Source organism: Euleptes europaea, chromosome 5 (assembly GCF_029931775.1).
Source record: "Euleptes europaea isolate rEulEur1 chromosome 5, rEulEur1.hap1, whole genome shotgun sequence".
In the NCBI taxonomy this organism is placed as follows: Eukaryota; Metazoa; Chordata; class Lepidosauria; order Squamata; family Sphaerodactylidae; genus Euleptes; species Euleptes europaea.
The window spans coordinates 47825494-47853086 of NC_079316.1; the positions used below are offsets into that span (position 1 = coordinate 47825494).

Genomic DNA, 27593 nt, shown 5'->3' on the forward strand with positions numbered 1-27593 from the left:
CCGCCCCCCACCCCCGATGGGTTTTTAAAAATTGGTAATTTACAGATGGTTTTAGTAAGAACGTTATAAATCTCTATTGCAACAATGCACTCATTCCCAGCTTTTTTTTAAGTAAGTCTCTAGCCCTTTCTGTTCTACCCCACAACAAAAAGGGCTAGAGCAGTTTCCCAAACTTTTTGAGTCGTGGAGCACTTTTCAGGAGAGGAATTTGTCACAGAGCACTAATTTTCACCTACCACTTATATACTAAACCAAATTGTGTGTGTGTGTGTAAAGTGCCTTCAAGTCGCAGCCGACTTATGGGACCCCTTTTGGGGTTTTCATGGCAAGAGACTAACAGAGGTGGTTTGCCAGTGCCTTCCTCTGCACAGCAACCCTGGACTTCCTTGTTGGTCTCCCATCCAAATACTAACCAGGGCTGACCCTGCTTAGCTTCTGAGATCTGACGAGATCAGGCTAGCCTGGGCCATCCAGGTCAGGGGAACCAAATTACAGTAGTATTTTTCTTTCCAGTCTCTTCATGGATAGGGTTGCCAAGTGCCCGGTGGTGGTGGGTAAAATCCCACCAATCCACCGGGCTGCCTGCCAACCACCTGAGGGTAAGCCTATGGAAACCATAGAGTTTCAGCAGAGATTGATAGAGCGTCCGTGTCACTTCTAAGTAAACCCGGAAGTGACGTAGGCGCATTGCGCGAGGCAGTCGCACACATCGTGCACTGCTGAAGAGCTCCCGCCGGTGGAGCAAACCGACCTGGTAAGCCTATTCATGGAGCACTAGGAGATGTTTTGTGGTTCAGGAGCACCAAGTGCTCCTTAGAGCACAGTTTGGGAACCTCTGGGCTAGAGATTTACTTTTTAAAAAATGAAAGCTGGAAGCAAGCACATTATAGCAACAAATCATTATAATGTCAAAGCACTACAGTGATCTGTCAACTCACTTTTTTTTAAAGCCCTCCAGTGGGTGAGGGGAATGCCAGCTGCAGGGTTGAGGTAGGGAAAATGGCATGGATGTGGACGGGATCTGCAAAAATATACATCTTCCTATCCACGTGGTGTTCAAAGGCTCTTTGACTGTAACCTTTCCAAAAAGATCATACCAAACCAGGTTTGTGAAAGACTGCAGCAAAGCAGGAGAAAACACAGAAATAAGACAAATATAGGACCGCATTATGTGGATGCCTCCCAAAGCAGTGCTGCAGTAAGTCAGCTGAGGTGGAACAAAACATCTGCGTGGAAGCAGCCTTGAAAACTATTGCCTGTTTCTAGCCTTAGAAATAACAGAAGCTGCCTTGTAAAATGCTTCCATAGAGACACATCCTGGTCATTGTCCCACTAGGTAGGATTCAGGTTGTGGCTTTATTTTCCCATATGCATACTGCTCTGAGCTTTCCCACTTCGGTTTAGCTCGAAGCATACACTCTTTGGCCATTTTTGGGAGGTTTTGCCTTGGATTTGCCATTCTTTAAATGCACATTTTCCCTATTCTCAAAACTCAACCGTAAGCCTCCATGCAAAGTTTTTAGAATTCAGATGGGGAAAATGTGCATCTAGAGAGCAGCAAATCCAAGGCAAAACCTCCCGTGCATAAATGGCCTTTCTGAAAGGCCAAGTGTGTTTAAGGTGGAAGAGGGCACCTCCCAATTCAGGGGAAAACATTTAACCCGGAACTCAGGGCACTTCTCAGAGAGATGCATAATACCAGAGACATCCTCAGGACTGCCTTATTTAGTTCTAGAGATGTTTTTACACCTACAGGTGGCTGAAAGCAGAGAAGCTGCTGTTGCTGTGTTTATAAGCATTACACCAGTCTTTAAACCTCTGAAAGGTTTCTGGGGAGTGAGTGAGAATTTTGGTACAGGAGTGAAGGGCAGAAGTGAAGGCACTTCCTGTAAACAAAGTCTATTAAGTTAACATGACCCTTGCAGCCTCAATGAAGTCATCTTAGGCCAGAGAGGTGCCATCAGACACAAAAAAATTAAAAAATATGGACATGCAAGCATATTCTTAACCTAAACTGAGGTGAAAGTCACTCTCCTTTCTTAAACAGGCTGCTATCCATCCTTTATCTCTGATTTACACTCCATTAAAAATAATGTAAAACTCCAAATGCTGGTTGTGGTGAGAAACCTTCTAAACTCTGGAGTATCTGAAGAAGTGAGCTGTGATTCACAAAAGCTCATACCCTGCCATAAATTTTGTTAGTCTTTAAGGTGCTACTGGACTCTTGCTCTAGTCTTTTCTACTGCTACAGACATACTAATACAGCTACCCATCATGTTCTAAATTCACGTTGACCTTCTAAAAAAAATGCAGCTACCTTGTGCCAAATCAGACCACTGATCTATCAAGATCAGCACTGTCCACTTAGACTGGCAGCGGCTCTCCAGGCAGAGAGCTTTCCCTCCACCTGCCGTTATACTTTTAAGTGGAGATTCCAGTGATTGAACCTAGGACCTTCTGCATGCCATGAGATGCTCTGCCACTTAGTCACAATCAACATCTCAGTCCAGCTCTAAGGAATGTGGCCACCTTTGATACCCCAGGACCTCTTAGCTTAACTGTGAGGAAAGAGACTTCATCAGAATATAGAAAGGCCAGAACCTGGCAGGATGCAAGGGAGAGGAAGCTTCCTCCAAATGTGGTTAAAGGGTTTTGTTTGGGGTGGGAGATTGATGAGGTCAAGGGTGTGTCTTCATGAGATTTAGTGACAGAACTTTGTGGGCTCAGGCATTTGACAGGAAGAGCCATCGCTCTTATCGTAGGTGTTCCATTAAGAAAGTGAATGTTTGGAGAGCATAACAAATGATTGTGAAGAAGCACCTGAAAACATTTGGCTGGTTTCTCTAAAGACTGCACTTCCAAGTGGTCAGGAAACCCTCGCTCAGTACTGCTTCCAGTGCTACTTTGTGACACCTCCTCTCCCTCCCTTTTCTATGCCATGTCCAGTCTTCTTTCTCTAGACCAGTGGTTCCCAACCTTTTTCGAGTCGCGACCCCCTTTTACAATTGCCAAGTAACCTGCGACCCCCGCCACATTTGCATAAAGCCATAAAATGACATTTTCAATAGGATAAAGAAAACACATTAAAAATAGATTTTTCAGAATATAATTCCAACGTAATATTTAATTAACTAATTTCATTAAATAATTAATTAATATTTAATGCGATGGTTGTGCTTGCATCTGGGTAACCAGCTTCAAAATTCGTGGCTGAGTGTTTGTTAAAGCCAACCTCATGTCATCCTCAACATTTAGTCTGTTTCTTGCCTTTGTTTTGATATGAAGAAGCATTGAAAACCCACTCTCACAGAGATATGTAGAGGCAAATGGAATTAAAACTCGAAAGGCGAGCATGGTGACATTTGGATATGATTGATACATAGCACACCAGAACTGAGTCACAATTTTGATCAGAGAATTAAGTACTGCTTGCAGAGGAGCTGGAAGAATCTTACTGGCAAGACTTAATATATCGCTGGGAATACATAACGCGAGGCCACTTATGCCTGGGAGGTTTTGCCTTTTGGATTTGCCGCTCTCTGGATCCACGTTTCCCCTATCCGAATTCTCAAAACTCTGCACGGGGGCTGATTGTTGAGTTTTGAGAATCCGGATGGGGGAAACGTGCATCCAGAGAGCGGCAAATCCCAGGTGCAACCTCCCTGGCATAAAAGGCCCAAGACGGAGGAGCAGAGGAGGGGGGAAGCAGAAGGAGCTGCGCCGTTTCCCGAGGTGAGTCTGGGGCAGCGTCAGGGCGAATGTGGCAGAGCTAGGCGCGCCCTCCCGCCCCCTCCCACCTGTAAGGCTCTCCGCCCGGCTTGGCTTTCCCACCCTAGCGGCGGGAATGGGAGAAAGCAGCATTGGAGCCAGCCAGCGTAACAGCTGCTGGGGCAGGGGAACGTGGCGCCACTCTCTGGGGGGGAAGGCGGTGACGTCCGAGCCGCCGCCAGGGGCTCCAGACCAGGTGCGGGTGGCCGCCGAGCCCTGGGAGCCAGGGGGGTTTCCCAGGGCTCGGCAGCTTGTACAAGGGCTTGGCGACCCCCCAGAAAACACACACCCCAAGGGGGTCGCAACCCACAGGTTGGGAACCACTGCTCTAGACCAACCTGGCTAAAACATTTCAGAATTTGCAGAACATTTGTTGAAAAGCAGTAAATCAAAATTAATCAAATGTGAATTAAGCAAACTTTCTGCAAACATAATTCTTTTTTCGGACTTTTAATCTTTGGGTCCTCAAATCCCAAACTACAGCTCCAAGCAGTGTGAGGACGAGGCACATAGCGGGATGAAAATAAATACTGCCTGACGTTTGTGCTTGCACTTAGTAAATCAACCTGTCTTCTCTGCCTTTTCACTCTTGACTGAACGTGGGCGGGTTTCTCATCCAACCCAGGCTTCTGGCAGTAATGCTGTTTCTCTTTGATTTGCTTATGGGGGGCTGCAGCCAAAGTCCTCACTTGGGAATCTAAAGCAATGGTCCTGTACTGGTTCCCCAATTCGGGATCCTTAAATTTAACAGGTTTTACACCTGCTGATATAGAATTGGCACACTTCCCCAAGAATTCCTGTATAAATCACACTCCTGTATAAATCCAATTCCTGTATAAATCCAATTCCTGTATAAATCCCACTCATACGAATGTCATGGAAGATCCCAGTTCTCATGGGCATCCGTTTAATTCTGCAGGACCTCTGGAGGAGAGTGTTGTAGCCCACTTTCCCAACTACTGGTTGAATTTTCTTTCTTTAGGACAAGAAAGATCCAAGTAAACATATACAGTATCCAAGTACAATTGATGTCTTTTCCAAAATTATCCTTGTTTCAAACAGCAGTATCTAAACATCCTGTCCATGAATGGAATTAGCATACTGGGACTTCCTTGTTTCCTCCTCCCACTCCATCATGCTGAGCCCCCTGAATTCCTTTTCTAGGGATTGGGGGAATCTCACCAACAGTACAGGGGGTGAAGTGGATGTCTGCAGTAGAAGAGGGAATCAGCTGAAATTGTTCCCTTTCCCACTGACAATAGTGCCCTTCCATCAACAGAAACAGATAATTTGACCCAAGCTTGTATTTTATACCCAAAGTATCCCTGGCAGATGCCATCCCAGCCATTACTTGAAAAACAAAGAAGGGGGTTCTACAGCTTCCCCAGGGCCATTGCTAAAGTTATGTTGCTGCTGAAGAGGTGATTAAGGGACTGAACACAGATTCTAGGGTAAAGGGCAGTCCCTGCCCCTACCTCAAAAGACCCAGTACAGAGGAGCAAGTAAGCAATAACATTGTTTCACACCAATCTGTACTAACCCATCCTTCACTGGCATTTTCCTCTCTTGCTGTAGTGCTGCTCTGCTGACTCACATTTAATCAGCGAGCCATTGCAAGCATGGCAGCATTTATTGTTCTCCCATTCTGTGTATGAGAACATGATTATATAGCAAGGACATGGAGCCACTGTGCTCTTGTCTTTATTGAGTTTAGCATTAGCAATTTCAGTCCCTTTCTCCAGGGCCAGATTGTTCCCATGAGGTTCAACATTGTTTTTTGTGCTATCATCTTAGCATCGGAAATGTACGCAGTATGCCTGAGCTCTTTGTCCCCAAGAGAGCTGAAGCATTCGGCTGGCTCAGGGTAAATCTGGTTTTCCACTATGAGGTGAATTATTGGACACTTCACAGTGAAGATTCACACTGACAGTACTGTATCAGGACCAACCTTACTGCAAAGCACCACAAAGTAGCCATTTTTGAACTTAAGATGCTCTGGCTGAACTGTCAATGTCCTTGCCTCCTACCTCTATCTTTGGTCGAAAATGCATGATTGTTTTGTCTTGTGATTCTCCCGTGAATGTAGTGAATCTCCGTTTTATAAAGGTATGGTGGTCTCCTGTCTGTGGGACCAACCCACTTCAGGTGCGATACTTCCCCTGGTTTCAGTTCCTGTGTTGTGCCCCCTCTCTGCTGCTTTAACATTTAGGTTGCCAACCTCCAGGTACTAGCTGGAGATCTCCTGCTATTACAACTGATCTCCAGCTGATAGAGATCAGTTCACCTAGAGAAAATGGCCGCTTTGGCAATTGGACTCTATAGCATTGAAGTCCCTCCCCTCCCCAAACCCCACCCTCTTCAGGCTCCACCCCAAAAAATCTCCAGGTATTTCCCAACTTGGAGCTAGCAACCCTGTTAACATTAGATACTCCATTATGTAATTGCATGTATTCCCAGTTCAGATAATCCTCAGCCTTACTCATGATGGGGGATGGGAGAACAACAAGGGTGCTTCTTGCCTCCTGGGCCACCCAGTGTGGCTGCCATGCATCTGATGCCACCAGCTATCCCTGGGAAGATGTGACATTCAACTGAGGACAAATCCAACAGATGAAAGCTCAATTAGTGTGGTCAGTGTTTTCCACACAGGGACAGGCTTGTGCAGTTTCTCCGTAGCTGGTATGGCTGCTCATATAGTACAGTGGCAAGAGTGCTTCCACTCATCAGATTTATCTCTAGTTTCCCTGCTGCTGGCCCCCAGTAGCAGCCAACCCCCTGGGGAGGGGACGGAACTCAGCAGGGTATGATGCCATACAGGTAGGGTTGCCAGCTCTGGGTTGGGAAATACCTGGAGGGTTTAGGGGCAGAGCCTGAGGAGGGCGTGGTTTGGGGAAGAAAGGGACTTCATTGCCATAGAGTCCAATTGGCAAAGCAGCCAGTTTCTCCAGGTGAACTGATCTCTATCAGCTGGAGATCAGTTGTAATAGCAGGAGATCATCAGCTGGAGACTGGCAACCCTACATACAGGCCATTAAGGTGACATTTTCTCCAAGGGAAACTGATCTTTGTAGCCTGGAAATCAGCTGTAATTCCAGGAGAACGCCAAGCCCCAGCTGGAGGTTGGTAACCAGAGTGTCCAGATGGTTGTTCCACTAGGGTTGCCAGGTCCCTCTTCGCCACTGGCGGGAAGTTTTGGGGGCGAAGCCTGAGGAGGGTGGAGTTTGGGAAGGGGGGAACTTTAGTGCCATAGAGTCCAATAGCCAAAGCGGCCATTTTCCCCAGGTGAACTGATCTCTGTTGGCTGGAGATCAGTTGTAATAGCAGATCTCCAGTTGGCAACCCTATGTTCCACCCATAGCCATCCCATTTTCTCATTTAGACAAGAGAAAATGAGGTTTGTGTTTTATTCCAATGTAAGGGTAGGGGAACAGGAGCCAGACAAGTTGTGCCCATATTGGGCATGATATTGTCTGGACTCTCCCCTTTGCTGTGGGGATATGTCCATGTGAAGGAAAATCCCCATCTGGAAGCAGGCTTTATCGTTCTTGTCAAGTCTGCCTCACAGTATTTTGCAACATTTGAAATATGGCAGAATCTGAATTAAACTTTTTGCATTTCAGTCTTTTTCTTTTTGGTTTTGCATTTCTAATGTGACTTTGTACAATCCTTACAAAAATGTCCATCTTACTGATTAAAGCCAGAGCCTTAAGGACCAACTTAAACTAAGAGCTCTTAAGGAGATCTAAATATAGATTCCCTGCTGCTATTGCACCTGCTGTCTGTCTCTTCCCCGCTAGGAGAAAATGAAAAAGCTGCCACTCCAGAGGTGTGGGCAAGGGAGCTCAGCTACATGACCTGGCAGACTGGATTTCAGTCGAGAATCTCATGTTGCCATGTCCCCCCCACACTCTACCCCACCCCCATCTCTTGGAGGACAGCTAAGAAGCACACTGAATTTTGTGTACTTCTTACGTCATGTTTCTAAGTATATGCCAATAAAGGTCGACTGATTGATTGACTGATTGACAGCTAAGAAGCAAAAATGGCTGCCTCTACCCACCCAGAGAATGGAAGCTGCTAGTGGACCTGTTATTGCTTCTGAAGCACTGGCTACGTTCTAAATGATATGCAGAAAGCCCAAGTTGTTCTCTGCCTGAGTGAGCTCAATCATGCTGAGTTTCTGGTATAGCTATCAAGACGCTACCTGGAAAGCTGCCTTCGTCATACTTCTAGCTCAGCCCAGAGCAGGAATTTAGCCTAGTTGCTTCCAACATGCCACCTAGCTCCAACTACCATAGTGGTAGTAATTGGTCAGAGAACAGCCATCTTCCTTGGAGCCTTCCAGATTATTAATGATAAAACAGAAGAATGATGTAAGCCACTTTAAACCCCCATTGGGGAGAAAGGCTGGGTAAAAATGAAGCAAATAAAATTAAAAAGAGTAGCATGTTTAAGTGTGCAGGTATGACCACTTTGTTGCAGGCAGTTCAGACGTCATTATTTCTGCTCCTTTTGGTTGAAATAACATATTTTTCTTGCTCTGAGTATGCTATATTTTGTACCTAGAAATATGTCACTCTTTCCATGGACAGGACAGTTACCCAGTGAAATGTAGCTGGCTATTACCTATGAATGGTGAGGAGTGACACCATCTTTCTGCCCAGTACCCAAGTTATTGTGTAACTTTTTCAGGGGCTCAGTGTGGTAGAGCATCTGCTTGGTATGCAGAAGGTCCCAGGTTCAATCCCCAGCATCTCCAGTTAAAGGAACCAGGCAAGTAGGTGATGTGAAAGATCTCTGCCTGAGATCCTGAAGAGCTGCTGCCAGTCTGAGTAGACAATACTGACTTTGATGGACCGAGGGTCTGATTCAGTATAAGGCAGCTTCATGTGTTCATGTGACAGTCTCATATTATTCTTGCCTGGTACTCCCAAAAATCCACTTTGAACACCAGAGCATGATATCCAATCCAGATATAAGAGATGGCAGGGAGGAGGCTTGCTAGGGAAGGAGAGCCATATTGCTGTTGACACCCCTTTAAAAAAAAGTTTAAATGTAAAGTAGGTGCTGGACAGGCTGAACACATAGCCTCCAAACAAAGAAATAACATTAATGCAGACAACGCATGTAATAGTGGGGTATTGCTGCAGGTGGGTAAATTTGCTGGTGGCTGCCTTTAAAAAAAAAAGGACAGAGGATTATTGCCACGTTGCAGTGGCTTATTGAAGAGTTATGTCTCAGCCCTGTAACCTCATTTGATGCAAGTGGAGCTTTTGGTCTTTTGTCGATGCTTCAGAACTGCCTCTGTTCATTATGCTTGAATCTTTTTCCAACTCATGCATTCCTGTGCATGTCTTACAGTAAAGCCAGATTAGTTTAGTCACAGAAGAGGCCTGTTTCCTGGGAGGAGGAAGATGCTGTTCCCTAGCTCTTTCCAGTGGTAGTGTGGTAGTTCTCTGCATATTAATATTCTCTGCATATCTTTTGCAATGGACACCAAGTTCAGCACTGTGCCTCCCTCAAAAAAGATTGTCTTCAATATCTCCCTCTCTGATGCCCCATTCTTTATGTTCTCTGTGTCAGAATGAAGAATAAACTGTGGTATTTTGAATTCGGTACCACTGAAACCTTTGCTGCCACCTGCAAAAAGCTCCATGACTATGTAGAGATTGAGGTGAGTTTCCAGCTGTCTTTGAACTGCTTATCCTATGCTGTGCTGGCACTGATACCAAGAGGGGCTTTCAGAACTGGTTGTGGTTCATTGTTTGCCAGATGCTGTAAGTAATTGTCAACAGAAGTACCTTTCTAGCTGTGTTTTTGTTTCTTTGAAATGCTACTCAGAGCTGATCCTGTATCTGCCACTTGGAAGCTGCTTGAGAAGGTTCCTCTTGTGGTGACTCTGTGCAGCATCCATACAAAAGCAGTGTGGGGCTGTTACTGCCACCACCCAGAAGTATTTCCAGTGGCATTTACCTGAAAGCCATAATGTAAAGATCAGCTTACAGAGCTTATTTCCTTATATCCTACAATCTGTGGGGTAGAGAAAGGCTGCTTCCACACTGGACTTGCTCACTTCAGCTCTCAAACTGGAGTAGGGTTTTCAGGAGCACTATACAACAATCTCCTCCATTTGTGGTCCTTCCATAGCATTCTGTAACTTCCCCAGGTTTCCCCTGCTGCTTCCCAAACCTGCTTTGCTCCCATCTTTCTGGAAAGATGGGTGTCAAGGTGGATTTGCCTGCAGTATGGATGGGAAGGTACAGATTCCCACCCCTCCTCAGTCACATCCAATATCATTACCCCTTCCTATTCTCATTGCACCCACCATTTCCCTTTGCCACTGGTAGGCTTTTAACTGGCTTTTAAAAAACTGGTAGTAAGTATGTGACTATAGAGCAGGGGTGGGGAACGTCAGGCCCGGGGGCCTTTTAAGGCCTGCGAAATCATTTGGTCTGGCCCTTCGTGGGTCCTGGCAGATCTCTAGCTCAGAAGGATCTAGGACTGGTGATCCGCCCCTGCCCGCGTAAAAAAATAGCCTCTGTTCAAGGCAGATGTGTGTTTCTTTTGCCAAGAAAAGGAACCTTTTTCCCCCCTTGCAGAAGTGTCATTAGCTATGGAGCTGCTAGGACAGCCCAAGAAACTGTGTTAACCCTTTCCCACCTGGGCCATGGAGAAACGTATTGGTTGGCTAATTTTTAAGTTGATAATTTTGTATGGCCAGCGAATGATGTTATAAATATCCAAATGGCCCTTGGCGGAAAAAAAGCTTCCCCATCCCTGCCATAGAGTCACCATACTATAGCAATACATCTACCACCTATTTTTATTACAAGGCAAAAAACCCTCTAGCAGCACAGTAGGAGGGGATAGGGAGGAAAGAAAAAAGAGTCTCCCTCTGTGGATGCTCTGCATTCAAAGCAGCAATGCAGCAATAAATCCACAATGGGGAATTGTTACCCAGAAGTGCCTCATCGCAACAGGCCTTTACCACTCAAACTGGGAATTTGAGTAGAAACTGGCTCTTTGCGATTCAGCGCTTCCGGATGTAAACTGGAAGTGACGTGCCGCCACGTGCACGGGTTGCCCGCTAACCCTCAGCTGGTCAGCGGGCAGCCAGATGGATTGGCGGGGGTTTGCCCGCCACCACTTGGCAACCCTACTGATAGGGCCTTTTTGATGTTTTCTATCATTGTTTGTGAATATCCTGTAATTAAGGGCACAATAGCCATGGAAGTATTGGAGTGCAATGTGATAGCACACAATATTCAATTATTTTAATTTTAAAAACAAAATTTGGAAAGAACATTTACAAAACAGGATTGGTCATGGAGGAGCACACACCCCATCCCCATCTTGCATGGTAAGCATAATATTAATGGGTGCATTCCATCCTCCGGGGAAGAACTGCATTTTCTCCAGTACAAAAGGTTGTGTTTTGAATGCTTCAAAACATGATATCCTGCAACAGAAGCACAAGTATAAAAGATATCACTGGAACAACAGAAATTAATACATATGTATTTGAAGAAAATGATAATATCTGAAGGATTATGAAACAAGCCGCAGCGTCCACACCACTCTAGTCCTGAATGGCTTGGTCCAGAAGCCAGGAGTAGGTTGTGTCCACACATCAATGGATGTTGTGATTGCTTTGTGCTATCATTCAAACTGGATTATCCTGCATGGACAAGCAATGTGTTACAAATGGTTGCTATAGTGTAATAATAGTACAATGTTCAATGATGTATAGATACATCCTCTGTGGGGGACAGCAAAAAGGAAGCATAGTTTCCCAGGCCAAAAGCAAGGCTACATTGATGAGATCCAGTATGGTGTGGTGGTCAGAGTAGGATCCAGGAGACCTGGAAGCTTGTTGGGTGACCTTGGACCGGTTACCCTTTCTCAGCCTAATTTATCTCACAGGGTTGTTGTGAGCATGAAATGGAGGAGAGGAGAATGATATAAGCTGCTGAGGGAGAAAGGTGGACTATAAATGAAGTCAAATAAATATAAATAAATAAATACCTTCAGGAAATCAATAAAGAAACCCCCTTTCCTAGCTGTCACTGCCAGGGAGGAGAACTAGAAAAAAAAAACCCAAAGTGCATTTTGCCTCATTTCTTCCACACATGTTTTTAGCCCAGAAGGGAATAAGGAGAAATCTCTCTAGCAAACTTTGCCTGCTGGGATGCTAGGGGGCACCTCTTGTTCCTCTAAGGATTTGCAACTTCCACAGCCTCCTTGAAAACAATCGTCATCTTATTGCTAATTAGAGAGCTGGCACAGTGTCGCGCTTCTGTCCCACAATTATAAATATGAGCCAGCCTTCAGACTGAACACATTGAAATATGTTCCAGTTAACAATAATCTCCTGTTGCTTCCTCTTTGTCAGCATGTAAACAGAAGCTTTTCTTCCCCACTAACATCTGGAAGCTCCAGTCGGTCATTTAGCAGCATCTCGGTTGGCTGTGACATCATGAGATGCTCTGGGTACAAGGAGGAGGCTGATTTATAGTGAAGGAAGCTCCTGTTTGCATACAGATACTGGAGGCAGCAGTGCTGCAAAAGGGAAAACAACCATAGATACCAAGAGTGACATTTTAAAAGTTTGTACACATATTTGATGGATTCCCTCATCTGGCCTCATTTCATCTCTGAAGACAGTTTTAGGAGAAGAGAATTATGCATCCCCCGCCTCTCTCCACAGCTGTACTTCAGAGAATGCCTGGAATTACACAGTGTGTGCTTAAACTCTGTGCCTGCACACATAGCCATCTTTGGGTTACATAGAAACAGCCTTTAAAGAGAGTGAGGAGGAGCATGAGCCATTTTGCCAGTGGATGCTAAGAGCTCTGTTATTTTACAATTTATAACGGGGCTTTTGTAAGGTGTTTTTGGTCAACTTCCTCCTTTCTTCATCACTAGGTAAACAAGGCTTTTGTTCATTAATCACTGAGTTAGAGCACTTAACTGGGTGCATATTCTGAGGCAGACTTTGCCAATTAAACCGTAGCTTTCAAATAGTGAAATGTCTTAACGGTTGGAATGGAGGTAGATATTCCATGTAAACCCAAGATATTCTTGTTGAATCTGGTACCTAATCTAGCTAAAGATCAACTTTGTATGGTGTTACATATGATAACTGTGGCTAGAACGACCTTTGCCAGTCACTGGAAACAAAAATCAACTCCAAAGATAGAGGAATGGCTGGTTAAAGTTAAAGAAATATATGTTTTAATTAAGCTAACAGCATATCAGAAAAATAGAGATACAATAAGATTGGATGCGGTATGGTCACATACAATAAGTAAAATAGAAAGTTTCATAAATAAGGGCGGGAAAGAGGAATGCACTTGCTACAGCTTATTTCTATGTCTTCATATTCATCATTACGTCCTGACTGAGTGCAATGCATTCCTCTTTCCCGCCCTTGTTTATGAAACTTTCTATTTTACTTATTGTATGTGACCATACAATTTTAAATTACGAAGACTGTCAGTAACTCTGCTTTTTTTAGTTGTTGTTATTGTCATTGGGTTTTTTCCAATAAAATTAAAAAAAAATAAACCATGGCTTCCATCAAATGCAAACCATCAATAGAAGAAGCAGCAGCTCTGAGAAGGGCTCATGAAGTGATAGAAGCTAGACTTAAAAGTTATCTGGAGTGGAATCACCTAATCCAAGAGTTTGTATCAGTGCTGATTCTTGGACATTCACCAAGCAAGAACCAAACTCCAGCAATCTGCAGCCACAAGTAGGAGTCCAGCACAGTTAATACCATCGTTGCCCAAATAAAACCCCACTGATCAGGAAGCCTTTACAGTCCTTCCAGGTCAGGGGCAAATGACTGGCCTTGGTGGGTTGGATCATTCCTCAGCCTAGGAATATTACACAGATCAGGAAACACTCTGACATGTAAGCCTCATGACTCACCACATAAACCAACATTACTGACCCAGCCATCAAGAGTAAGGCAAATCCCAGCAACCACAGGGTCCCCCAGCAGGGGCTCTCAGGTCACCGTCCAACTAGGGCTGTTGAAAAAAAAAATTCAGTTGAATTCGGATTTGGGTTTAAATGGCCTTTTTTTATTCGGGAAATCCTGAATCCTGAATTCCCCCTATTTGGTATAGGGGGAATTCGGCTTTAAATTCGGGATTCCCGAATAATTCAGCCATTTAAAGCGATTTAAACTCATTCAAGGCTTTCTGTGGCTCTGGGGGAGCATTTTTGGAGTTAGAGGTGCCACATTTTCAGGGTAGCTTGAAGGGACCCTCCTTGCAAGAACCCCCAAGTTTGGTGCAAATTGGGTCAGGGGGTCCAGAGTTATGGGGTCTGGAAGGGGTCACCCCCATCCCCCCATAAGAATGAATAGAACTGGCTCCTATTCAATCTAATGGGGGTGGGGGCGACCCCTTCCAGACCCCATAACTCCAGACCCCCTGACCCAATCCGCACCAAACTTGGGGTTCTTGCAAAGAAAGTCCCTTCAAGCTACCCTGAAGGTTTGGGACCTCTACCTCCAAAAATGCCCCCCAGGAGCCGTGGGAAAAAATCTCCCTATGGTTTTCTATGATGGGAGCCAAGACTTCCTCTTCTTTTCACACCTAGCCTATGAATTAGGTCAGTCTAATTAACCTGCCCTCTTTTTTCCCCAAGATTGCGTTGCATGGAGGGTTTTTGTTTTTTTGCACATTGGGAGTTTTTTTTAGCAGCTCCTGGGGGGGCATTTTTGCAGGTAGAGGTCCCAAACTTCCAGGGTGGCTTGAAGGGACCCTCCTTGCAAGAACCCACAAGTTTGGTGCAGATTGGGTCAGGGAGTCCGGAGTTATGGGGTCTGAAGGGGGTGCCCTTCCAGACCCCATAACTCCGGACCCCCTGACCCAATCTTGTCACTGGTTTAATGTTCTCATTGTGGTATCGATGCCATATATTAAACCTGTGTGGCACTGGTTTAATGTTTTCATTGTGGTATGACTTTAATACACTAACAATTTGAACTTATCAGAATATTGTTTCTTTGGGATATGAATTTCCCTTCCTTTTAGTTGATGGACATTTAATATAATGCTTAGTTCATTTTAAAAAATCATTTGAGCCCATGTTCTGTTGTTATCTCCAGTTTCACTAATTCAGCATAGGTTTTTTGTTACTTGAAGTACCTGGGGGTTGGCAACCCTAACCATGGGGGTTCCCCAGATGTCTTCTATCCAGACCATGGCCAAACCTAGACCTGCTTGGCATCAGCAAGGACCTTCCAATCACCTCCTGGGACTGAGTGCTCCTCCCTCCCTGCACAGAGTAAACTAGATGTCAGGGCTCTAGCCTACCTTCTTCCTGTGACTACTATTTTTGTTTCTCTGAATTTATGCACTTTTAGGATCGCAGAGGGAGGACATGTACATGTATATGTGCATGGATTTTTTTAATATGGGGAAACATTTATGTAATGTGAAGCGGTAACAGTTCATCCCCTGGTTGTGAGAACTAACCTCCAAGGATGGGCAGGGAAAGAAAGAAGTGCTGTTTTGCATATGCTGAATGAGGGTTGCACATATGTTATTGCGGCTGGACGGGCAGTGATTGATACCTTCTATTAAATATGACAGCTTGTTCTATTGGTAAATAACTGTCACTTAACATTCAGCTGGCATTCAGCTGATCTTGAGATTTACCAGTAGATGTCCGTTTTCTGGCATTTCCCAGTGGCCTCCTAAAAAAAACCTTACCAGTAAATGTCACTTATAGACATTTAATATAAAGTATGTGTGTTACTGCTTAAAAACCCACATTTGGGTACTTGCTTCTCAGAAAATGTCATTCTGAATAGATCTGACTGCCTTCTGCTCAGAATTCCCATCTCATTGTTGGATTAGGATCTGGGAGGTGCAGGTTCAAATTCCCACTCTCCTGTGGAAGCTCACTATCACCTGTTGACCTTGGGCCAGTCACTCACACTCTTAACAGGGTTGTTGAAGTAAGGATAAAATGGAGTGAGGGAGAACAATGTTACAAGCTGCTTTAGGTTGCCATTGTGGGGGGAAAACAGGGGTATGAATATCTAAAGCAAAAGAATTACTAGAAGTTGCATCATTGACTGAAAATCTGGCATTCACCAAAATATCCAGAATCAGACCTAAAGAAAGCATGGGCTTCAGAAATGACATTAGGTCAGGGGTCCCCAACATTATGCCCCGCTGACACCTTTTAAGGCTCCCGCCAAATGTTTTTAGAAAGTGGGTTTTTTGTCCAGCAAGGCTTTTGATTGATCATAGGAGATTTTATTGGCCATGCAGATTTTTAAAAAATGTTGCTTTGGCATAGGGTTACCAGCCTCCAGGTGCTACTTGGAGATCTCCCACTATTACAATTGATCTCCTGCTGACAAAGATCAGTTCCCCTGGAGAAAATGGCTGCTTTGGAGGGTGGACTCTATGGCATTATACCCTGATGAGGTCCTTTCCCTCCCCAAACCCCACCCTCCCCAGGCTCCACCCCCTAAATCTCCAGGTATTTCCTAACCCAGAGCTGTCAACCCTACCTTGGTAGCAGCTGCCACCACAGCACAAGGACTGTATGACAGAAGCTAAGCTGCAGTAGCCATTTTGTGGCTGGCCCTGCCCCCTGCAGCAACAATTTGTCGTAGCCATTTTGTGTCTGTGCCCACCACACTATGTCAGAATTCAAAAAGTGCCCACAGGCTCAAAAAGGTTGACAACTGGATTAGGTCCATAACTTGGTATAGCCTATAAGTAGGTAAGGAGAATTTAAGTGAATCGTTTAGGAAAGGTTCAGTTTTCAGAGCAAGGGAGCAGTGAAAAAGTGTTCCAATCAGTATAGAAGTGGATATTCAGGAATAGTTTAGATGTAAGGAAACCATAGAAATAGCCTATTCCTGATAGTATGAGGTATGTAGAATTTTGTTTCCCTGTTCCTTAGAATTGGTACCTTTGAGTCTGCTTTTGGCTTTCCTCTGCTCTGAGAACCAGCCAGCCTAGCAACATATAAAGCTGCCTTTCAACAGAGCCGCTGTTTTTGAAGATTCCATTTTCTACAATGCAATAAGGTTTCATGCCTGAGAGGGTGAAGTCAGAAGTGGAATGGGCAAAACAAACATCTCCACCAGAAGCATTTGGAGCATTTCTACAGAAGGCCGTGCTTGACTGATGCTTGGTTTCACCGGGACTTAGCCCCAGGATCAGTTTTCAGTTCCTGGGGTCATTCATGGAACATGTGAAATAATAAAGAAGAGACTGCAAAGGAGAGCATGTGCAAAGTGCCTTTCCCTCCCACAAATAATCACAATGAGCCTCTATACTCTTAGGATTAGAAAGATGGACCTCTGGGTTAATTAAAACCAGTTTCACACATGCTTGAGTCTCTGGTTTGGAATTAAGCACTGGCAGTGAGGTCGTGCAAAGTATGTTCAGAGACAAAAACAATTGCATAAAATAATCCTTTTTTTTTTTTTTTTTGCTAGTTCTATTCTTTAACCTTTTGTAGATTTTGTGCTGCATGTCTGGGTGTAGAAAAATGAGACGCCCCCGGATTAATGCTGATAGAAATAAGTGACCAGCATATCCCTGTTCTGGATCTTTTGCAAGTATACATTCAGGAGAAGGCAATCTCAGCGCTGCAAAACGTTAATCTGGCCGCATTTCAAGCTGAAAGTAACAGTTTGCCCTCCCTCTGGCTCCAGGCATCTGTCATGAGCACAGAGAAATGGCAGTTTTGTTTTGGAAATTGGCATCAGTTACGGTATAGGCTCCTGGAAATGAAGTTGTTTTTTTTCCCCCAGCTGCAAATTTCTACTTCCAGTCTCCCTGCCAACAACCCGTCAGCTGCCCCTTCTCAAAGAGGCCATTGTAGCCTACTGGCAGAGAGACAAAGCTGGGTTAAACAGGGAAACACACTTGCTGTTCATTGGGCGTCGTGTGAATATATGGCATCTATATCGCATTATGCAGCTTGTCAGACCTCCCCTTGCCAAGCACAGAGGATGATCGATTCTAATGGGCCCATAAAAAACAACAGAACTGACAGGATTTAGCTTGTTGGCAACCTTCTCGTCTGAAGCACCACCCACCTCCCTATTCAGACCAAAATAGGCTTTGGGTTTATTTTTTAAAATGTAGATTTCTGCTGCTGTCTTGATGCTCTTTCGGGGTTCTCAGATTTTCTCTAGTATATTTGTAACAAACCTTCTTCAGTCAAGATACCCCCCCCCCCAATGTAATGATGAATCATACAAATTGCTCGGCTGTTGTTCTTCCATGTTTGGAAGCAGAGAAATCCAAAGCAAAGGGAGGCAACAGGGCAACTCATACCATCATTTATGGACTCTACTCAGGCCCCACAGGAGGTTTGGGATGCCTCAGCATACCATCCTGGCAAGTGAGCAATGGGTGGTGGGAATCCACAGCTAACTTGTTTTTCCTTTATTGAAATGTTCGCTTACTTGTGATAGACCCACCTTGGACCTTTCTTCGTCCCTTCGTGATTTTTCATGGACTATAATTCTTGAGTATACATGAGCCCTTGCTAAGGCCATAGAAATAATTCTTGAATTTATGTTGTTCATGTTGTTTAAAGCAATCTGCATTATACATTTTTTGTTATTTTAGACCCTGTGAGGTTTCTGTGTGGCCTTCAACACAGTGTTTATGAATATATGTTGTGTTTTGGATTTTTCAAAAAATAGAATTATTATATTCTATAATATTGTTTTCTTTTCCAGTTGATATATTTAATATTATTATCTTTAAAGCCACGTGCTGCCATTTATTACAGTTTCTACTATTTCCAGCATGGGTATTTTCTTCTTCCAGTTTACTAACTATGGCTCAAAAATTGCCTACTTTTAGTTACTCCAGTTTGGATCGTGATAAAATTTTGAACTTGTTACCTAAAAAAAGAAATGAAACACCAAAACCCTCTAACAAAGATTTTTCTACCTTAACAAATCACCTGAAACGAAGTATTCGTAGTGAAGCTCATGCCCTTAATCTTTCTGAATATTTACAGGCTGATATCATTCCTCGTGGTTTGAGGATACAAAAAGCTCCAGCTTTGTACCAGCAAAATAAGGATTTTAATGATAAGTGGATTGCAATTCTCAACAAATGTTCTATTGATCTTATGACTCTTATTATTGAGGAGTCTTTAAAAGTCACTGATGTTGCTAAAAATGAAGCTACCAAAATTCAGGATGAACTCAAAGAATCCATACCTGAAGAAACTTACAACATTCAAATTTCCAAACTTGAACAGGATTTGGAGGCATATGCTAAAAACATAGATTCTTACAAACTTAGAAAATTTACTCGTGACCAAGAGGATTATAGCCAAAATCGCATTTACTTTTGGGTAGGACAGGGCACCCGCCGTCAACGCGGTGGCAATTTTCGTCAGAACGCCTCACATGAGGGATCTGCATCAGAACAAGACTCTTCAAATGCTTCTAGTTCAGGGTCCTATGGCTCATCATATTCCCTTCGCTCAGACAGGAAGGATTTTTACTACCGTATATACTCGGGTATAAGCCGACCCGAGTATAAGCCGACCCCCCAAATTTGAGGCCAGAAAAGGGAATTTCTTATTGACCCGCGTATAAGCCGAGGGTCAATAAGAAATTGCCTTTACCGGCAATGCTGCGCTCTAAAATGGCGGCCGCCATTTTAGAGCGCAGGGCCCCTGCCCCAGGTCGCCCTCCCGCTGGCCTCCCGGGCCCTCCTGCCCCACCCCACCCCAACCCCAGTGCCATCCAAGGGGGGGGGGGGAAGAGCCCCTGAACCCCCTACTTACCGGGAGACGCGGCGAATCGGCGGCGCGGCCTTCCTGGGCCGGCAGGAGGCCTTTCCAGGCCCCTGCCGGCCGGAGGAAGGCGCCTGGGCGCGTAGGTGGCGGCGGCGCAGCGAGCAGGCGCCTCCTGCCGGCCAAAGAAGGACCCTGCCGGCAGGAGAAAGGCGCCTGTGCGCCGCCGGAGCAGCCGGCAGGGACCTCCTGCCGGCCCCTCCAGGCCCCTGCCGGCAGGAGAAAGGCTCCTGGGCGGCGGCAGAGCGGCCGGCAGGGACCTTCTGCCAGCCAAGGAAGGACCCTGCCGGCAGGAGAAAGGCGCCCGGGCGCCTGGGCGGCGGCGAAGCGGCCGGCAGGGACCTCCTGCCGGCCCCTCCAGGCCCCTGCTGGCAGGAGAAAGGCTCCCGGGCGAGGTAGCGATCGGTAAGTTCCTCCCTCCCTCCTCCCTCCTCCCTCCTCCCTCCCTCCTCCCCTCTCCTACCGTATTGACCCGTGTATAAGCCGAGTTCGGCTTTTTCAGCCCTTTTTTTGGGCTGAAAAACTCGGCTTATACACGAGTATATACGGTATGTTCCCCGCCCTCGGGGCCATCAAAAGAAACAAACCTAGTCATTAATTTGTCTAGCAGAAACTTTTCACCAGAGGAATTACAAGTGTTGAACCTGGGCCTAGGTTTTGTTCCAACACCCAGTTACTCTAAATTTCAAACCCGAGTAGACCTATTTAAGTTTTTCAGGATTCTTAAGTTGAAAGAATTTTTTCAAGGTTCAACTTCTCCTTTTACTCCATTTAAGCCCCGATCCACTTTTTCTCCCAAAAATGCTAGCCATCATATTCTCACCTTCCAATCGTTAGTATTAAGAGACATTGACAAACTGGAAAAAAGGAAAGCTAACAGGAAACTGCACAGCAATTTTTCTAAGGAACAACAGCAAATTTTGCTTGATTTATCTAATGACCCTTCTGTGGTCTTTCGGCCAGCAGATAAGGGAGGCAGTTTGGTCGTTCTGAATCAATCTTCCTACCATCAGGAGAATCTTAGACTACTTTCTGATCTGGTGTTCTATAAGCCTATTAAGGCTGATCCTACCCCTGCAATACTTGCATTGTTGAAGACTACTGTTAATGAAGGCTTAGCCCTTGACTATATTGATAAGAAAATTGCTGAATACCTCGTTCCCACTCAATACAGGGTTCCTATTTTTCACTCCCTTCCCAAGGTCCATAAATCTCTTTCTTCACCTCCAGGACGACCTATCATAAGTGCGGTGGGCTCAATTCTAGAACCTACTTCAAAATACTTGGAATCTTTTCTGCATCCCTTCTCCATCATCACCCCTTCTTATGTTGCTGACACCAGGGATTTTATTTCTAAGGTTGAGGGCCAACACATTGATCCCACTTCAGTGTTTGCTACTCTTGATGTTACATCCCTCTATACCAACATACCTTTAGAAGATGTACGTACCCTTATTGAAAAATGTTTATCCAGTCGGACTTCTCTTCATCCACCCACCCACTTTCTTCTTTCTCTTCTTGATATTTTGTTTGAGCACAATTATTTCAGATATGATCAACAATTTTTTCTCCAAATTAAGGGAGTCTCAATGGGCGCAGCTTGCGCACCGTCTATTGCTAATCTGTACATGGTGTGGTTTGAGGAGGAATATCTTCTTCCCCCTACTTCAGTTTTCCAACAGCACGTGGTCCTTTATCTCAGGTTTGTGGATGATCTGTATCTCCTATGTAAATCCTCTGAGTCTTACTCACAAGTATTACTATGGATCAATACTTTAAATCCACATTTAAAGTTTACTGGCAGTCGGCATCATACCTCCATTTCTTTTTTAGACGTACTCACTTTTCGCACCAGTTGTAACACCATTGCAGTCAAACCATACAGGAAGCCCACCGACACAGGAGGGGGTTTACATTTTCACTCTCATCATCCTGAACACTTACGTAAGAACCTCCCCTACAGCCAATACTTACGCTTGAAGCGCAACTCTTCCACTTCTGAAGATTTTGCAACAGCTGCACAACTTCTAACAAAGAATCTTCATTCCAGATCTTACCCTGAGCCTGTTCTCAGGAGAGCTTACCAGAGAGCAATGTCTCTTGATTGTTCTAAGCTTTTGTCTCCGAAATCTGATTCACAAACCTCCAAGAGACTGACAGCTTCTTTCACCTATACACATCTCTCTTATGATATCAAAAAGATTATTCAGAGGCATTGGCATGTCATCAATCACCTACCGGGCTGTGATTCTCCTCCTATTTTAGGCTTAAGAAAAACCTCTGCTCTGAGGGATCATCTTATTAAAACAGACGTGTTGCCCAGGAAATCTAAGATCACTGCACATGGTCATTTTAAATGCAATGGGTGTTCCGCCTGCCCGTACAGCCTACCTGTGAAGCAAGTCACTGCTGATGGTGGTAAATTTGTGTACACTCTTAAACAGTTTTCTAACTGTGCATCAGCCTGCGTCGTTTATGCCCTTCTGTGTTCTTGCCCAGTTCCAAAAATGTACATTGGCTGTACCTTGCGCCAAGTACGTTTACGCATTGGTGAACATCGTGCAAGAGTAAGAGCTCGAACTCAGGACGCACCAATTGTCCGCCATTTTGTCTCTCATGGTCATAGTGACCACGATCTCAAATTCTTTGTTCTTTGGCAATACCAGCCTAAAGCATATCAGGCACAAGATGTTAAGAAGATTCTCAACTGCCAGGAGAGACGCTTCATCTTTCTTTTTAAAACATTAGCCCCTAGTGGCTTAAATACAGAATTTGACCTCTCTTGTTTTTTGTAACGTGGTCACTTTAATCAGTTGGATCCTTTTGAGAAATTTTTCTCACAGCTGTGTGTATTTGAGTTTGTCCCTGCATCCCTGTTCTCACTTCGAAGAATACTGATTTCTGAATGGGTTGATTACTCTTTCTTGATCCCTTTCATATGGGGTAAGGCTTCATTTTTGGTATGGAGAGTTGTTCAATCTTTGATTCTCTTTTTTAATATTAGCCTTATTGATTAGCTTCATTGTACCATAGGAAAAAATTGTTCCCATGAATTTCCTTTTGAAGATTCCTTGGACTTTTTGAAAAGCAGTGGTAAGCAGTCTTATTTTTGAAATTGCATTCATGTTGTTACAAATGTATTCTCAACACTCTTAAGTTGTCACTGTAGCCATTTTGATAAGCCTTATTATTAGCCTTATTATTATTACTATGATTATCATTATTCCTAGAAGCCATTTTTTGGTCTCTTTAAACATCATTGTGGTCGCCAAGCTGAGGAAGGATTGGATTCCGAAACGCGTACTTGTGATAGACCCACCTTGGACCTTTCTTCGTCTCTTCGTGATTTTTCATGGACTATAATTCTTGAGTATACATGAGCCCTTGCTAAGGCCATAGAAATAATTCTTGAATTTATGTTGTTCATGTTGTTTAAAGCAATCTGTATTATACATTTTTTGTTATTTTAGACCCTGTGAGGTTTCTTTGTGGCCTTCAACACAGTGTTTATGAATATATGTTGTGTTTTGGATTTTTCAAAAAATAGAATTATTATATTCTATAATATTGTTTTCTTTTCCAGTTGATATATTTCATATTATTATCTTTAAAGCCACATGCTGCCATTTATTACAGCAACAACAACAACAACCTCCAGGTGGTGGCTGGAGATCTCCTGCTAATACAACTGATCTCCAGGCGACAGAGATCAGTTCCCCTGGAGAAAATGGCCGCTTTGGCAATTGGACTCTATGGCATTGAAGTCCCTCCAAACCTCGCCCTCCTCAGGCTCCATCCCCAAAATCTCTAGGTATTTCCCAACCTGGAGCTGGCAACCCTACCCTTCCTCCAGCCTTTTCCCTTTGCCTTAGGGGAAAATCTGGTCTACTCCAAGCCAAATTCCAGAGAGGCACCTCTCCAACTACCCAGCCCCTTAATCGTACTCTGCCCAGGCATGAGTCAGGCAGACACCAGGTATGCCACCAAGGCCCTTTCCCTCAATGGCAATGCCTTTTTATCACCAGCTGGCTGCCTGGGGCATTGGTAGGGTTGCCAGGTCCAGGTTGGGAAATACCTGGAGATTTTGGGGGCAGGGTTTGGGGAGGGAAGGGACTTCAAGGCTATAGAGTCCAATTGCCAAAGTGGTCATTTTCTCCAGGTGATCTGATCTTTATCGGCTGGAGATCAGTTGTAATAGCGGGAGATCTCCAGCTAGTACCTGGAGGTTGGCAACCCTAGGCATTGGCCTCCTGCTTTGCCCCGTGACAACCACCTGGAGCCCATCCCACTGGTGCCTGACCATACCCTCCCTACAGGACTTTGTGGGTGCAACGTTTCCTTCTGAAGGACAGCCCCAGGCCCTATCAAGGTGTACCTTTGTGTTGGGGCAGAAGAGATGGCCCCTGGCCGGCAAGGCTATCTCAGACTCCAAGAGAAGACACGTTGCAGAACAATTAAAGGCATGTCTACCCAACATTATAATGGGTTGGATCTAGATCTAGGGTTTTTAAGAAGTCCCCAGCCTCTTTCATTAGAGAGATGTGCCTTCCCCCTCATATCTCAGCAACAAAAGGGGTTAGAAACTTACTTTTTAAAAATGAAAGCTGGGAATTCAGAGAACCTGGTTCACAGATTGTTATAACAATAAATAGGCCATTTTTAAAAGCCAAAAAGCCCCCTGGTGGCAGAGGGAGGAATTGGCCACCGTGGGGGCGGGAAAATCGTTGTCATATGGTCAGGACCAGGAAAATCTGAACTTTCCCACCTACGCTGCAGCCAGGGCCGGTGTCAGCATACTCTGAGGTGGGGCAGCTGCTGGGGCCCAGGGCTTCTGGTGAGGCCACAGCTACTGACAACCATGAATTTTCTGACACCTACATTAATAGGGTTGCAAACCGCCAGGTAATAACTAAAAAAATAGGCACCTAGTACGAACAAGGTAAGCTGGGAGAAAGAATAGTACTGAACAACTAATTATGCAAACACGTATTGTTTAGTGATCAGTGAAGAGTGCAAACGTAACGAACATAGACAGGTTACAAAAATACAAATATATACAAAAATACAGTTAACCAAGCATAGCTCCCAATCGGGGCCACCAAACATCTCTTCAAAGTTAACTTATTAGTCCCGCTGGACTTTCTGTCTAATACAGTCTTTGAAGTATGAGATCGACAAGGGTGACGGTAGAAGTCAAAATGAAGTCCGGATTAGCTTGACGTTTTCACCGCCACTCTGGCGGCTTCATCAGCAAACCGTTCTATTTCGAGAGACAATGCTCCTGCAGAAAATGCAATACTTACTAATTTTCCAATGAAGCTATTTAAAAATCGTCTTTATATGTTTTCCTATTATAAACTTAGGTAACAATAACATTTTTATTGTTTTATTTTATTAAATAAAGCAAATTTACCAAACATACCTTAGTACAATAACAATTTCACTGGAAAGGTGAATTCTATTCAAATGCGCTTGTAGAGCTGCTCCGCTCCTAGCTGCGTGTAGTCAAAAGCCACAGGTGTCAATAATTTATGCAACACTCCATTAGTTGATTGTCTACCTCCACACCCAATAGTTAAAACAGCTGAGGCTGTTATTACAAAAAGCAAGAAAGATCTATTTCATTATTGAGACCAAAAGGAGAATAAGATTTAAAGAGATAAATAAAGCGCATCTCTTGCCTTAAAAGGATGTTTTGCACATTGTCTAAATCAAATGAATTACCTTTATAGGTCCAGATGATAAAGAACCAAATGTCATTCTCGCTGTGTTTATTCGTAATAAAATGTGATGTTAACGGTGCATCTAACACTTTTTGCCTGATTCTTGATTTATGCTCTCCGATCCTGAGAGCATAAATCAAGAATCAGGCAAAAAGTGTTAGATGCACAGTTAACATCACATTTTATTACGAATAAACACAGCGAGAATGACATTCGGTTTTTTATCATCTGGACCTATAAAGGTAATTCATTTGATTTAGACAATGTGCAAAAGATCCTTTTAAGGGAAGAGATGCGCTTTATTTATCTCTTTAAATCTTATTCTCCTTTTGGTCTCAATAATGAAATAGATCTTTCTTGCTTTTTGTAATAACAGCCTCAGCTGTTTTAACTATTGGGTGTGGAGGTTGACAATCAACTAGTGGAGTGTTGCATAAATTATTGACACCTGTGGCTTTTGACTACACACAGCTAGAAGCGGAGCAGCTCTACAAGCACATTTGAATAGAATTCACCTTTCCAGTGAAATTATTATTGTACTAAGGTATGTTTGGTAAATTTGCTGTATAAAAATGTTATGGTTACATATGTTTATAATAGGAAAGCATATAAAGATGATTTTTAAATAGCTTCATTGGAAAATTAGTAAGTATTGCATTTTCTGCAGGAGCATTGTCTCTCGAAATAGAACGGTTTGCTGATGAAGCCGCCAGAGTGGCGGTGAAAACGTCAAGCTAATCCGGACTTCGTTTCGACTATCTTCTATCGTCACCCTTGTCGATCTCATACTTCAAAGACTGTATTAGACAGAAAGTCCAGCGGGACTAATAAGTTAACTTTGAAGAGACGTTTGGTGGCCCCGATTGGGAGCTATGCTTGGTTAACTGTATTTTTGTATATATTTGTATTTTTGTAACCTGTCTATGTTCGTTACGTTTGCACTCTTCACTGATCACTAAACAATACGTGTTTGCATAATTAGTTGTTCAGTACTATTCTTTCTCCCAGCCAACCGCCAGTAATAGCAGAAGATCTCCTGCGGTTACGACTGATCTCCAGCCGATAGAGATGAGTTCACCTGGAGAAAATGGCCGCTTTGGCAATTGGACTCTATGGCATTGAAGTCCCTCCCCTCCCCAAACCCCGCCCTCCTCTGGCTCCGCCCCCAAAATCTCCTGCCGGTGGCAGAGAGGGACCTGGCAACCCTATACATTAATGCCTTTCCCCTGCCTGATAGCGAGTGCTTTATCAGTAGGGTTGCCAGGTCCCTCTTTGTCATCTGCAGGAGATTTTGGGGGCGGAGCCAGAGGAGGGCGGGGTTTGGGGCACACTCTCTGTCCAGGGGGCCTCCAAACCTGGATCCAGCCCTGATGCAGCCATCAATGCTTTGCTGCAATCTGTCCCAAAACTTTGCATGTAAGCGGGTTTGAGAAAGATTGTAGAAAATCCAGAAAAAAACCAGCAGATGCACAAATTACCAAGATGCTGTGGGGAAGTATGGTGGAAAAAACAACTGATCTACCGTTGCGTAAGACCTATTTCTGTGGGCTAAGGATTTGGTCTGTATCTGTTGAACACCAGATGTCTGTCAGAATGAAGGGGCGAAAACACTTCCATGTTTTTTGTTTGTTTTTAAAGAAGTTGGATGCTTGTTCTCTGTAGATGGATGTGGGCAAAAGTAATGATGCTGAATTGAGACTGAATGGGAAGTTTCTAGTATTCAGTAATGACTACACAGTTGGATTAGGACTTGGGAGAGGGGAGTTCAAATTCCTACGAAGGCATGAAACTCATTAGGTGTCATTGGGCTAGTTAGCTATCATCCTATCCTGCCTTCTAGGGTTTCTATGAGGAGCAAATGGAATGGAATAACCCTGTGCTCCACTCAACTCCTTAGAGGAACAATGGCATAAAACTGAGGTAGATAGTTGTTGGTAGGAAACTTAAACTCTAGTAGATGTCTGATATTGATGGATGGGAGTAACTTTGTCAGAACAGGTTTGCAGCCCTCATTCTTATGTTACTTTTGATAATGGTTGCATTTGGAGCAGTGGAGTCTGATCTGGAGAACCGGGTTTGATTCCCCATTCCTCCACATGAATGGCGGCTAATCTGGTGGACTCGATTTGTTTTCCCACTCCTACACACAAAGCCAGCTGGGTGACCTTGGGCAAGTCACACTCAGTCCCACCTACCTCACAGGGTGTGTGTTGTGGGGAGGGGAAGGGAAGGTGATTGTAAGCCGGTTTGAGTCTCCCTTAAGTGGTAGAGAAAGTCGGCATATAAAAA

At 44.2% G+C, this 27593-nt stretch overlaps 1 protein-coding gene across 3 annotated transcripts in view; it reads left to right on the top strand.

The window, feature by feature from the left end:
• Window positions 1-27593, top strand: part of DGKG (diacylglycerol kinase gamma) — a 121715-nt gene that overhangs the window by 72561 nt on the left and 21561 nt on the right. For all 3 annotated transcript variants that reach the window (XM_056849297.1, XM_056849298.1, XM_056849299.1), the window contains one exon: window positions 9352-9442. In XM_056849297.1, the coding sequence (XP_056705275.1) occupies window positions 9352-9442 (91 nt within the window). The remainder of the gene's footprint in view (window positions 1-9351; window positions 9443-27593) is intronic.